The sequence below is a fragment of the Xiphias gladius genome, chromosome 12 (genome assembly GCF_016859285.1).
Source record: "Xiphias gladius isolate SHS-SW01 ecotype Sanya breed wild chromosome 12, ASM1685928v1, whole genome shotgun sequence".
NCBI lineage: Eukaryota > Metazoa > Chordata > Actinopteri > Istiophoriformes > Xiphiidae > Xiphias > Xiphias gladius.
The window spans coordinates 16,418,722-16,432,962 of NC_053411.1; the positions used below are offsets into that span (position 1 = coordinate 16,418,722).

General features: G+C 43.1%; 2 protein-coding genes and 1 long non-coding RNA gene across 4 annotated transcripts in view; 1 reads left to right on the forward strand and 2 right to left on the reverse strand.

Annotated features, from left to right (window-relative positions):
- Positions 1-851, reverse strand: part of LOC120797466 (low affinity immunoglobulin gamma Fc region receptor II-like) — a 5,792-nt gene extending 4,941 nt beyond the window's left edge. For both annotated transcript variants that reach the window (XM_040141153.1, XM_040141152.1), the window contains exon 1: positions 756-851. In XM_040141153.1, the coding sequence (XP_039997087.1) occupies positions 756-786 (31 nt within the window). In that variant the 5' untranslated portion in view covers positions 787-851. The remainder of the gene's footprint in view (positions 1-755) is intronic.
- A 2,588-nt stretch (positions 852-3,439) lies between these two features.
- Positions 3,440-9,936, reverse strand: LOC120797465. The gene is made up of 3 exons (XR_005708525.1): positions 9,823-9,936; positions 3,832-3,940; positions 3,440-3,701 (listed from the first exon to the last, which is right to left on the reverse strand). It is a non-coding gene; the product is annotated as an uncharacterized LOC120797465 (long non-coding RNA).
- Positions 7,611-14,241, forward strand: tmem185 (transmembrane protein 185). Its single transcript, XM_040141151.1, has 7 exons — positions 7,611-7,890; positions 8,777-8,953; positions 9,081-9,288; positions 9,872-9,955; positions 10,197-10,373; positions 11,007-11,130; positions 11,657-14,241. The coding sequence occupies exons 1-7, from the start codon at positions 7,853-7,855 to the stop codon at positions 11,905-11,907; spliced, it is 1,059 nt and encodes a 352-aa protein (XP_039997085.1). The 5' UTR covers positions 7,611-7,852; the 3' UTR covers positions 11,908-14,241.

The following is a 14,241-nucleotide window of genomic DNA, read 5'->3' on the forward strand; positions in this document are numbered from 1 at the left end:
CTTACAGGCTTCGTCTCACTCTTGCAGAGGCAATCAGTTTTCTTTTGAAGGGAGCTTGTGAGGCTTTTTAAATGATGCTGCTTGTGACTGAACACAGCATCGGGAATATATCTGGTCGTGAAGGGGATCAAATATGGTTTTTTTTGGCCGCCCTCTTAAGGTTTTGTTATATTTTTGTTGCAGGGGCTCCCTCTTCCTGCCCCTTTCTTCCCCTTCGGTTTTCAAAGATTTGCTCTAGTTCAGCGCTTTGCTGCCATTTGCTTGGGTGAGCTCACACTTAAAACAAAAAACCACACAAAAAACATCACATGCAATAACTACGAGACACAAAACAATCGGTAGAAAGGAAAAATGTGCCACAGTCAACAATAAAGCTTAGTAATTATGAAGTAACTAAGTACGTACCTGCACTTCGTAGTGATAATATTAACTATGGTTTTCACAAGATAATTTTTGTCAAGCTAAACGTACTAAAAGTAGTATAGTAAAATGCAAAGGCATTATTTCCTAGAACTATTTAAGTAATACACTGTAAAGTAACTTGAAAAAAGGTACATCCTAACATCACATACCAGGCTTTATTTTTAAATTGGCGAACTGCCTGTAAAATCAGCGAATCAGAGTAGATTCACTAAACCGTTTTAAATCGAAAACAGACCCCTAACATTAAAGGTTCTCGTTAACACAGATGCCCGTATGTCCACACGCGCACGGCGCCTTGCTCACCATCGCATCACCTCACACGTAGTACTCACCGACAAAAACGCACAGCGTTGCGAGCTCCATGCTGCTTGGCTGCCGATCGCCTGAATGGCAGCCCGAGGGGGCTGCATCACACGTCAGCGCCGACTTTGTGGACAGCTCGTTTTGTACAGGATGTGTAAGCATTGCACTTTAAAACCACAAATGTCACAGGTTTTCACTTTTTTTAACATGGCTAATGAAAAGTAATACTAAAATGTGCACAAAAGTGTGAAGGAATTTCTGTTAGGCTTCTAATTCTGAATGAAGACAGTGACAGAAAATCATGCTTTTGGGGGAAACCTCCATGCTGCAGGAGAGTCTTTTGGCCTTGCACGAAGACGCGTTTCAGTAGAGGGGACTGAAAGTTTTCAGTTGCTGTAATATCGCCGGATTTTGCAGGGCCGTTCGTGGTTTGCACGACCTCATTGCACTGCTTTTGTCCGACCGGCAGTTTGTGTCCAAGAGGCCCACCTGCAAGAATTTGGCAACTAGTGAAAGAATAAGGGTCATTTTATCTGAGGTATTGACAAAAACACCTCACCTCTTTGATAGAGGTGATAAACCATTTCCGTAAAAGAAATAGTTACACGTTTTGGAGAAAACGCTTATTCACTGCCTCGCTGAGATTCACATGAGAAGGCAGATATCACTTTCATGTCTGTGTAAAATGTAAATTTGAAGCTACAGCTCAGCATAGAGACTGGAAGCAGAGGGTAACAGTTGGCCTACATGTCATTTCCTGTTTGTCTAAATTGTGCAAAAGCCGAGGTGTAAAAAAACAAACAAAAAACAACAGTTCGCCATTTTACTGGATTATGTGCCTGACTATTTCTTGACCCAGGACCAGCCGCCGGTGTCAAAGGCCCCCGTCACGTCCTGTTCTGCACTTACATGTTGGATTTGTCTACAGCCAACGCAAAAAAAAAAGGGCGCACATTGAACGGAGAGTGTGCTGGGGAAAAAAGCTCTGTGACGATTCTCAGTCATGCAGGTCGAGGTGTTCTGTAAGTGCTAAGCGCGGGCAACTGGACTCGCGTGGTGTCCCAGAAGACGTCTCACCTCTGGTGAGATCTCACAGGAGTCGCTGGTCTCACCAGAGGATATCTACCCGGAAATCCCCACCAGGCAGTTAGAACTGGGGAGGCCAAAAAGAGGCGAAACGTCTTCTATCCACACACCCACACACACCCCACACACACCACCAGACGCTTCTGCTCTGGACTGATGAGTCACAGTTTGCCAGAGCCCAAATTGACCTCCTCAGAGTGCCACTAGTTCAGAACCAAAATATATTTAATGTACAAACGATATAAAACACACAAAGGGCAGCAAATGCAGTGTATTTGGCATTTTTGCTTCATAAATAACTTAAAGGATAAGGCAGCTGATTTTCTATATTTTGGTTATTGTCAACAAATTCCATGAAAAAAACCAAAACAACACTGAATGTATCCTGCCAACGAGTATTGCGTAATCATCCAAAATCGGATTTGGCTCGTCTGTCTGTGCCATAGAGCTGCACTGTGGTCCCACAAACGATTTTGAAAACAGCTTATTGAGCCACACCGTTGCAGCGGGTGACGTCTTCCTTTTATTGACAAAAATATGGACACGGTAGTGTCAGACTAACAGGGGCTTTTTGCAGTCTCTGGAGAGACGTTCCTGAAAGGCCGGGAGCTGCCTGCATGGGATGGACAGAAGTGTCAGCTCCTGTTCCTTTCTCAGTTTTGCTGGACCTTTTTTTTTGGCAGTAGATTCTGTCATTTGGAGCCTCGTCACACGGGCACCTGTGGTTTGATCTAAGCCCAGTTTCTGTGTTCTGTGCCACACTCTTGGTTTGGCAGAATTTTGAGGTCATGGTTTGAGATCACGGGTTCACTGTGAGGGGGAATTTGTACTGTTTAACACCAATAGTTATAATCGTTCGCCATTTTTTGACAGCGCAATAGAAAACTGGCTCGGGCGATTCATTGATTGACAAAAAAATATTTGGAAACTACATTTTTGATTAATCATTTGAGTCATTTGTCATTAAAAAAAAAAAAAAAAGAATTTGTGGAATAACTGGGAAGTAAAATAATTGTGAATACCACTGAAGATGATTCCAGACTTCGCTTTAAATTTCCCGCCTTTTCTTAGGCCAGATCCAGGTGATTGGATCCCCCTCAGCCAATCGTGGTCGCTCCGGGCGGCGACGTCCTCCTGCCGTGTCACGTGGAGCCTCCGGGCCAACGTGGCGGGACTTCTGATGGGGAGGTGGCCTGGGCCTGGGCTGAATGATGTGCATCTTTACTGGGACGCCCGCGAGGTCCCGGACACGAAGGTCCCGTCGTACGGCACGAGGACGGCGCTGTTCACAGACGACCTGAAACGAGGCAACATATCGCTGAAGATCACTAACGTGACGCTCGCAGACAAAGGGATTTACAGATGTTTCATCCCAAAGTTAAAGAGTAAAATCCAGTCTTCAACTGCTCATCTTGTCACTGTTGAGATCATTTGTTAAGATGTTGTTTCATTGTTTCACTTAAAACTGATTTATTTTACCAATGTTTTGTCTTGGCTCTACAATGTCAAATAGTAATATACTTACAAGATCATGGCCTCAAACACAGAGGGTCATTGTGCGAACGACTTATTGTATGTTGCCGTTGCCCTGTAGGAAACTACCGTGGTCTCCTTTAGATACTGCGTCGTGAGTCATTACGAATCTTCTGTTTTTCCAGAACCAACCTCCACTAAAACCTGGACAACCAGAGACGCCACTGCCTCCCAGAAATCTCAGAAACTCCGGATCCCGTCGAAGAGATGGACATTAAAAGTCGAAGAAATGATGTAGAAACTCCGTCAGGGGGCGAATGCAAAAGCCTCAACACCATCAGCAGAAATGTCTGAATTTTTTCAGCACTAGTCATTCTGTGTATTTGCAGTCAGGGATGGCCCTTCTGAATAGCTTCCTGTTACCAACCAGTCAGCACAAGCGTCATCAAACCAGCAGGACTGAAATCTTTCTCGAATTTTTTTCTTTTTTTTAAAAAAACTTGACACAGAACCATATTACTGTTGCATGTTTGGTGTACTCCGTACCGTTACAGTAGCTCTCAACCCTTTATTTCTTCCTCCATCAGTTGGGTTTGTCCGGTTGGAGCACGCTGATCCCATATTTCTGTGTCTTGCCGATCGTGGCTGGTGGAGTCTTAATACATAGAAGAATATAAAAGAAGCAAGTTAGTGGCTTTCATTTTTTTGATTGTATGTATTTTTTTTAAAGGTTAAGCACTAGAAAATAAAGGAAACAGAATGTGTCAGCTTATGACAGTTCCTTGATTATAGGTGCCTTGCTCGAAGGCACATTGGTGGGCACTTTTCTACGCAGATGAGAGCGCCACCCACTTTCCCGGATCCAATCAGTTCGAGGATTCAAACTAGCAACCCGTACGGCCACAGGAGGACTCACGGGATCTGCAGGTGGGAGGTTTTGAGGATTTGGAAGGACACAGGCCACCAGCACCACAAAGCTCCACCACAAAGTTTTGGAACAAAGCCGCCTCTCCTCTGGAGGTGAAGGCATTTGGGCCCCTTCCAGCTTAGATGCTGGTCACTGGCAGGTTAAGTAGCAGCCATCAAGTGCAAAATAAAAAGTGCAGGTGGTTATTTTCAGCAGTGGTTCTCGTGCAGCAAGACATTTTTTTCCCTCCCGAACACATTTGGTTTAGATCCTGAAAAAGTACAAGCTGAACGCATGCAGATAAACATTATGTTTATCACATGTGCTGTGACTAATGTACATATCTGTGCTTAATCTCGGTGGTTGCTTCTACAGCTGTCGGCCACATGAAATGATAAACGCCTGGTCATAAGTTTATCTCTTAGCTAACGTTCTGATGTTCCGCTGTAAAATTAGTACTGTTCAATGGGGGGGAACGTAGTTTCAAAGGCTTGGTAGAGATGCAGGCTTGTATGGTGTCAATATGTTCTTGTAAGAATAAAACAGATTTGGGAAGCCGTTTTTCTTTTAGTGTTGGTTTTTCCCTTTTTCTGTTTATCTAGACTAACAGAGTTACAACCGTTTTTATTGATTTTCATTTTTGGGGGGCAGATATTTTTGTTGAAGGGCCAGATGTCCTTACCACTGCTCTACATCCTCTCATCCAAGCATCACTAAATTAGTTTATACGTTACGTCACGTTCTCCACTTTCATGATTCAATATTTAAAAAAAGACTGGTATGTGCTGGAAGCCGAGCCGTACATAAATACAGGCTGTTTGTTTGGTTTTCATCAGCTAAAAGCAACGAGGATGAGCGCTGAAGCTCGTCTTCTGCATCAAAATCTGAAGCTTTGAGCCTCAACAACATGGAGTCAGGTGAGGCATTAACGGGCTAAAAATTTGATCGGATCCCACGACTTCTGTTTTACGAAACCCGCTTAGCCAGCTGAGCTGTATGGGACTTTTCTGAATTACATCAGCTCTCAAACAGAGGTAAGTCTGACTTTTTACATTATCACTCTACATAAACTACAGTATTTTAGTCTAAAATGTTCTCACTGTTTTGCAGGCGAGAACATGTTTTGAGACTAAAAACAGATGTTGAAAGTAAAAGTGGAAACTTTTTGGAAAGTGTTTTTATTCCTCCATATTCATGAAGTCAAATTTATGTAGTTACTTCCTGCATTCTTTTTCCCCCCTGCTTGATTTGTTCATTAGTGCCGTGCGGAAAGCACCCTGCAGAAAAACCAGGGACATCATGGAAACCCTTGATGAAAAACATCAATGGGAGTACTTGATCAAAGAGTTTCAGGGTTTCTTGGTCACGGAAACTGAAATTCAGCATCTGTTTTCTGTGACAAGTATGGGGCAGATAATCTGTGTGAACCTACGTGTAAAGTGCTCGCTAGTTAGTTTCGCTTTTAACAAAGAAACCCTGTGTTTTCAGGGGTCATGAATAATTTGCTGTATTTCTTGATGATCCAGCCAAAGCTCGGCTCATTCTTTTCACTTATTTGCAGAGGTTTACATCAGGGGGACTCAGAACCCAACTTATTTGATCATTTACAGAGGGCGATCTCTTCTATCGTTACAGTTTTCTGGCACCATTTCAACCATTTTCTTCGCATACTTCAAACACAGATTCAGAGCTCAGCTCTGAACCATTGTGCAGAGCACACGTTTCTCTGAGAAGCTGCCCTTCCATTGCAATGCAGTTTTGATTTCACTAAGGTGTTATCAAGAAGGCGGGTTGGTGTTAGACGGCATGAACTTTCAAGTGTGCAAGTCTTTGCTAGGCAGAAATCACGATTACAGCGATCTACTGATTCCGATAAGGTTTCCAGCATACAAATAAAAAAGTTAATATGTGAATGTTCTTATCGCAGCATTGAATCGGAGGTAATCAGGACACTGTTTTCCTCCACACAAAATTTTGGTTTCGCAAAATACTGTAGCCAATTCCTCTGCGTTGTTATAATGTCATGCAGGGCACGTCATTTACAAAGTTGAAGCTCAGTGGAAAGATTATCAAATGACTCATGGTGCAATTTATGAGACAATGTCACTGAACTGCAAAATCTGACGACCCCCTGACCCTTGACCTCTGACCCTGAGCCCTGGACCGCAGCAGTGTTATAACCTTTCCTACAGCAGGTCTAGGAGCCCCAGTTCATGCACTGTAGGCTCCAGACACCCCTGAAAGGTAATGTGACATTATAACGGTATATATGTCCTTCTCCGTTAACTCACCAGAGTTACTGTAGAGGGGAATGACGTGGACGGACACTGTGGTCGGAATCAGGTTATTCTAGCAAAGTTTTGTGAAAAACAACACTCTCCAGTCTTTATTTTTTCAGATCCAAGTCAGCTGTCATCGGACACGATCTCAGCTGTCATTTGCCAGTCGATTAACTTGACGTCCTCTGAACATTTATCGCAACTACACCTGCCTTTGTTGTGTTCAGAATTTGGACAGAAGACATGATATGTGAACTTTATTCGTCCCGGCGGAAATGTTCGGGCCAAAGATGCTCAGTGTGCATAGTGAATACTTTAGTACTTTAGAGGGTTTAGATTCTTATCCATCACACAGTAACCATCGGGGAGGCGTCTGATCCGTCCCAAATTCATTCTGCAGCATTACTGACAACCCCAAACACACAGCCAGAGCCGTAAAACAAAAAGACAAAAAACTATCTTCAGAGATAACGCCAGCAATAAATCCAGCAGCAGACGGTCTGGCCCCCCCACAGAGCCCTGATCCCAACACCATGGAGTCAGTCTGGGGGACCACATGAAGAGACAGAAGACACTGGGACTGACTAAATCCACAGAGGAACTGCGGCAGGTTCTCCAGGACCGCTTTTAACAACCTGCCTGCCAAGCACCTGAAACACTGTGCGCAAGTCTTCCGAGGAAAACTGGTGCTGCAAAGGGCGGTGGCGTGTAGTTCTTTCGTTTACTGCACTTTCTATGAAGCGAACTGATAAATATAAACTATTCATGGCTTTATTACTTTTGAAAGTCCCACTTTTACTTTTAGTGCCTAAAGCTCTCCGCACACTGCCATCGTTGCACTTCATGTTCAGTGGTTGTAGCAGCAGTGGGCCGATGATTAACACAACGACATTCGGTTTGCATTTGGTTTTGCCCCCTTTTTAGTAATGAGAAAATAAAAATGTGATCACGGAAAGTAGACGACCCGTGGCCGCCAAGTGGCACTGAGTTAGTCCCGGATGCAGATAATTAAAAGAAAAAAAAATATGTGTGATCACATTTTAGTTCTAGGTTTATTATAACCATATGTGAGAGGGGGAAAAATTGATGGAAAAAAAACAAAAAACATCATGACCATTTCCGCTACTTGTCCCAGTGCTCGGATTCCGTGTGGTTGCGTGAAATAGTTCGGCTTTCCTCGTGTGGTCAGGTGATTTCCGAGCAGATGCTGGTCGAGAAGAAACCAAAACACACGGGCCAGCACGGAGCCTGTGATGAAGCTAAACCAAAAGAAGCTCGCCCATCGCCGAAACGACAAATGCGTAGCAAGCAGATCGGGCGGTGAATTAGCTAACGACACGGGGGAACCAATGGTAGCTAGCTAACCAGCCTTCGTTACACCATGAATTTAAGAGGACTGTTTCAGGACTTCAATCCCAGGTAACGTAAACTGCGATTTAGCACTTCGGCTAACTAGCCGTGTAGCTGCTTGGCATTGCTCGGCTTTTTGTTTCGCGCTGCCGTGCGAAAACGTGCCAGGCGTGTATTTTTATACGTGTGGAATTGCATTCGCGCATTTCCAGCCACAGGAATCGTTTGCCGTAAGGTAACGGCGGGCACAGTAGCTAAAACGAAAAGACGGCGCCTGGCTAAATAAGGCCTGGCTAACATGCTAGCTATGATAACGTTCGGGATTCGCCAGTTACAGCTATCTAGCTAGACGCTCGCTGCGATGAAATTACTATCGGGGCTCCTGTTAGTATCGGTTATTTCTGTTGATTATTTTTCTTCTCGATTCATCGATCAGTCGTTCGGTCAATGAAGTGTCGATCCCAGTCTTCCATAGCCCGAGATCATGTCCTGTCCGACGCACGGTTCCGAAAAACCCAAAACATATCAAGAAGATATTCACATTTGAGAAGCTTTGGCCAGATAATTTTGGCATAACTTCTTCAAGACCGACTCAAAACGATCGATCGATTATTAGAATATAGATGACGATCATTTTTTTCTGCCGATCGACTAATCAATTTAACGACTGATCATTGCAGCTCTAAACTGTGCTAAACGATAACATTTAGTCAATTCCTCACGCATGTTTTTCAGAAACCCTACTTACGAGCCAAGGTTTTATTATTAGGTAGCACATACGGTTAAAGTATAAGTATTATTATTGTTAAAGTGTTAATAATTAATTAAGGAAAAGTTTCCTTCTGTTGTCTACAACTGTCAAAACTCCAGATACTAATACAGACGAAGCTACGAGTGAGCACCGTTTCCACTGGAGTCAGTTTTCAAAAATGTCTCCGTCTCTCCCCTGTTGCAGTAAGTTCCTGATCTACTCCTGTCTGCTGCTGTTCTCCGTGCTGCTGTCCCTGAGGCTGGATGGAGTCATCCAGTGGAGCTACTGGGCCGTGTTTACCCCAATATGGCTGTGGAAGCTGTTGGTCATCTTTGGGGCCTCTGTGGGCACTGGGGTCTGGGCCCACAACCCTCAGTACAGGTAGACGTCGACACACATTGTATAGTGTCTGTTTAGTTTGCATTCTGAATCATAAAGATGTGCGGCATGAATCGCTAGTGTCTGTATTGAGAAACTTCCTCTGATGTTTTTGCGTGTCTTCCCTTAGGGCTGAAGGGGAGACATGCGTGGAGTTCAAAGCCATGCTCATCGCAGTGGGGCTCCACGTCCTGCTGCTGATGTTCGAGGTGTTAGTGTGCGACCGCGTGGCGAGAGGAAACTACTTTTGGCTTCTCGTCTTCATGCCTCTGTTCTTCGTGTCACCAGTTTCTGTAGCAGCCTGCGTCTGGGGGTTTAGACACGACCGCTCTCTCGAGGTAAAGTGTCTAATGCGTGCGCGGGTACATCGACACAAGTGCTGGAAAACAACACTAACCCGAAGCCAAACTCCTGTAACTGTGGCTAGATAATTCGAGTTTGTTAGTTCGTGATTAATTCTATGTTAGGAGAGGGTTCAGAAAGGATTAATCCATGTATATGAACACTGCCTATATATATATGAACAGTTCCTGCTCATATAAAACACCAGGACTATTGTGGGATATTTTCATTGTTTACAGTATTGTGTTTTCGTTAACTAAGTTTCAAGCATGGTTCTTTGTGCTGGCACAAAGCAACCCATTTGACATGTCCCTATATGATGCGCTAGTCACAATAACTACTGTCATCTTTTTCAATCAAACATTAGACAACGTGAGCAGTAGAATTTTTGTATCCATGCCCAAATGCCAAAAGAAAAAAAAAAAAAAAAGATTCCAAAAGTTTTATGTGTTTGTTTTGTTTGGTTTGAAATTGAAATATCAAGCATTTGTTTGAGAAACTGATGACTGAAACGGCCATTATTGTCTTACATGAGCACAGTGCTGAGCTTTTGTCCTCTTCGTCCCTCCCTCTCCTCAGCTGGAGGTGTTGTGTTCAGTTAACATCCTCCAGTTCATCTTCATCGCCCTGAAGCTGGACAGGATCATCAACTGGCCTTGGCTGGTGAGATACACTGACAAAAAATTGAAGAAAAAAAAAAAGAAAAAAATCAGAAATCAGCCAATGCTTCTTTTGCATACACCACAAAGCCACATGTAATCTATGATCATTATGCTTTCACAGTAATGGATGCTATCTGTCTAACTTAACCACGTGTTAAAAGTTAGGTGCCACTATCGGTTACAATATTCTCCTCACCCTCATCTTCTTGAATAAAACGTGTGTGTTTTTGTGTGGTTTGCAGGTGGTGTGTGTCCCACTGTGGATCCTGATGTCCTTCCTGTGCCTTGTTGTCCTCTACTACATCATCTGGTCTGTCCTCTTCCTCCGCTCTATCGACATCATCGCAGAGCAGCGGCGAACACACATCACCATGGCGATCAGTTGGATGACCATTGTCGTACCGCTTCTCACATTTGAGGTGAGTCTCAACTACCAATGTGTTATTGATCTGTCACACAAATTTTTATGTCATCATGTTCAAAGTTGCTTGCTAAACAAACGTGTGGAAAACTGTTATTTGGCAAATTGTATTTCCTGTGGTCAGGCCTGTATAGCACAGGTTATAATAGTAGAAAATAAGCCATTTCAATTAATTCCATCCACATTTTGGGAATTTTTCATCATAATCACCATCGTAGTGCCTGTCTAGTGAAAACAAATAGAAAAATTGGATCCAAAGCAAGTTGCTGTAATGATAAAAACAGCCTGCCCTGCCCTTTACTGGCCTAAAATGTGTACAGTTCTTTTTATAGTTAGTTTAAACTGTACATAGATTGTCCTGGAAATTAGGAATACCAGATTCCTTGTTCAAAAATAAAATGTGAAAAAACCAAACATCTCAAATGATTCAGCGTATTCAGGGGTACCGAGTGAAAGATGAACTAATTACCATAATGATTGTAGTGGACTGTAAACAAAACATTTCTGTTTAAATTGTCAATTTAATTGTATAATAAAAAGTCTTTCATTTTTTCACCTCCACTTATATACTATATGCAGTTTTGCCTCCCAATTACAGCCTTTGACCCCCACCATTCATATGTCTCTCCAGATCCTTCTGGTGCACAAGCTGGACGGCCACAACAGCCTGAGCTATGTGTGTGTGTTTGTCCCTCTCTGGCTTTCCCTGCTCACACTCATGGCCACCACCTTTGGCCAGAAGGGAGGGAACCACTGTGAGTATTTAAAGCCAGTAATGTGCTGTGGGCTGCTGAATGTCTCCACTGGGGTTTTACTGCTATTCTTTTCTGTTAAACTCTGGAGTTCACCTGCTTATAGTAGTGATACATGTTTTTATTTACAGCTTCCCCTTAATATAGCTTTTGTAAGACCTTACAATCCAAGGTGCTTATCAGTTTATTTGTGTCTTTTTGCATCTGTTCTTGCTGACCGCACCAAAGCTGCTGCTGTTTAACAGATCTTTGGCTCAGATGTTCATTTTACTATCGCAGAAAACAGAGAAAAGCTGACATTTCCGCATTTCAGAGGCTGAAACCAGAGGGTTTTGGATTGTCAAAATTGTTGCTGACATAATTTTCTGTTGACTGTCTAACCAATTAATAAACTGTGTCAGACTGTGTCAGCTAAACTGCATTTTACTCTTTTGGTAGGTTAATGTTTTGTACTCCTAAGGTGGCTGGCAAGTAAAAATGGTGTTGTTTCCTTTTGGTTAACTTCCTTTCTATCCTGATGTTCCTATAGGGTGGTTTGGCATCCGTAAGGACTTCTGCCACTTCCTGTTGGAGCTCCTCCCCTTCCTGCGAGAGTACGGCAACGTGTCCTACGATCTCCAGCGCAGCGAGGACCCCGAAGCGGCTGAGGATCTGCCCGTCCCCGAGCCGCCACCAAAAATTGCCCCCATGTTCCACAAGAAGACAGGCGTGGTGATCACACAGAGCCCTGGGAAGTACTTCGTCCCGCCACCTAAACTCTGCATCGACATGCCTGACTAATCAGCGCTAAAGCGGCAGGGGCCGCAGTGCTGATGTGTTTAACTCATAAAGCCAAAACAGCAGAGGACAATGCGTTTGGGTTTTATCTGCTGTCCTGAAGGACTTGGTCCCCTCACCTGAACTCTGCATCAGCACGGCTGGAAAGGGTGAGACGCCAGAGCCATTATGGTGATTATGGGTGGATCCAGAAACCGCATATTAGTTTCGCCGGCAGTTTTGAAGTAAAGACTCCACTGCCTAAATCTGTCGAGGATGGAATAACAGAATCAAAATAGAAGACTTGGTTTATCACCTGTAGGTGAAGATTCACTGTGTTGTTTCCTCAAGTTTTATCCATTCTGAAGATGTACATTTTGGGGGAAACTGACCACAGAAGCATCTCAGATTGACTTGGATCCAAACATTAGGGCTGGCATGACTTCTGAGACACAGAGGAGGAACTGAATACTTGACTCTAACAGCAGTAGATCCCTGCTTTAGGTTCAAAGAGTGTCCGAGTAAAAGATAATGCTTGCCTTGCTTTGTGATGGGGACCATGTGTGTGTGTGTGTGTGTGAGAGAGAGAGAGAGAGAGAGACTGACTCTCCAGCTTAAATTTGGGATCAGTTTGACCCCGTCACTCCCGTTTTCACCGTTGACCATGTGGGTGGAGAAAACAAGGGGGGGGGCGGGGTTAAAGGAAATGTTCAGATTTTTTCATGTCTGTCTTAGTACTGCACTCAGATGTACATTTAAAGAGTTATGGGTCTGTATAATCATTCGTCCTATTCATACAGGCTGTGACGCGACACCCTTCTAGTGCAACTCCAGTGTAAAAAGATGGACAGCCCTCGTTCTGTGCAGAGTACATTCAAATTCAGGCTGAAGGTAATGTGCGGCTCCTGCGGTCTTTTTAGTACAAAATTCACTTTTTGTGCTCTACTGGACACTGCTTCCTCGTAAAGCTGCATGAAAAATAGACGTACAAAGTGAGAATTTGGTACTAAAAGATTGTAACTTCTGAAAATGTCCGCTTCATCTGCTTTACTCGGACTGCCGAAGCCTCATATTAGCTTCAACTGAACACTGGAATGAAAAGGGGGACACAATTTCTTTCCCATTTCTCTAATTGCAGTTGAGCTATAGAGGGATTACCTTACTGCCAATATAAACAGAGGAATAATTAAAACCAATAACTCTTAATATACATGGCATGCAAGTACTGTTTTGAGACGGACTTGAAAAAACCGGAGTATTTCCTTTACAAGACAAACAATGGTAATGGCACTTTGTTAACCTGTTCCAAGAGGAAACCTGTCTGACCTATGAGGGTTTTTTTTTTTTTTATTCCTGTGGGTTTTTTTTTTTTTTTTGTAAATACCAGAAGTTGTCAGGTTAGGGACCAGAGCGGAGATGGCAGGGTTGAATGTGGGAAGCAGACCTGGAAAAAGAAAAAGAGTATTTAACACTCATTGGCTTCTGTTTTTACTTAACTTGGAGTGTACCACCCTGTGCAGATGATCAACAGTCACCACATTAAATCAAGACAATGTTTAACAAGTTGGTAACCAGAGATTGTCCATTGACTTTTTGGTTTGTCTACAACTCTTTCATCCACAATCTCAAGGTATACAGTGAATTCTTTACCTCCCGTGTGAAAGTCAAAGAATTTTAATGTGATTTAACAGCTTTCAGATTATTCTAATGGCAAGGGAATTGAATTGAAACAAAAAACAAACAAACAGCGTATTCAGGGCCATGCATTGTCACTGACTTTGGTGTGTCTTATTTCATACCACCCGTAGGAGTCGGCAAAGCCAGACATTTTCAGTTCCTACAAATATCAGCTAAAACTAGTTGAAACAGTGAAAACTTTGGAACACTTTTTTTTTAATCCAGACCTGATTGAGTAGAGAGTAAAACTCCTGAAATTCCCTGTGTGTGTGTGTGTGTGTGTGTGTGCAGATTGCCAGATTTCCTCATGTTACTCAGAAAAGCAACAACAGTCATCCCCAGCTTTTATTTGATTTTGTCCAGCATATTGTTTGTACATTTTACTACGGAGCTTATGCAACTGGAGCAACCTGGTTTTTCTTGTGATGATAGTCGGTGGATTTACAAACATTGTACAATTTGATCCTTAAGTATTTGGAGAGTGACACCATTTATTATTTTGCCTCGGTGCACCACCACAATGGATTTGAAACGAAGCCATCAAGATGTGATCGAAGTGTAGACTTTCAGCTTTAATTCAAGGGGTTTAACAAGAATATCACCATAACCGTTTTCAGAGGCTCATAAGTAATTGGACAATTGACTGCTCAGTTTCATGTCCAGATTTTGGCATTTGGTAGC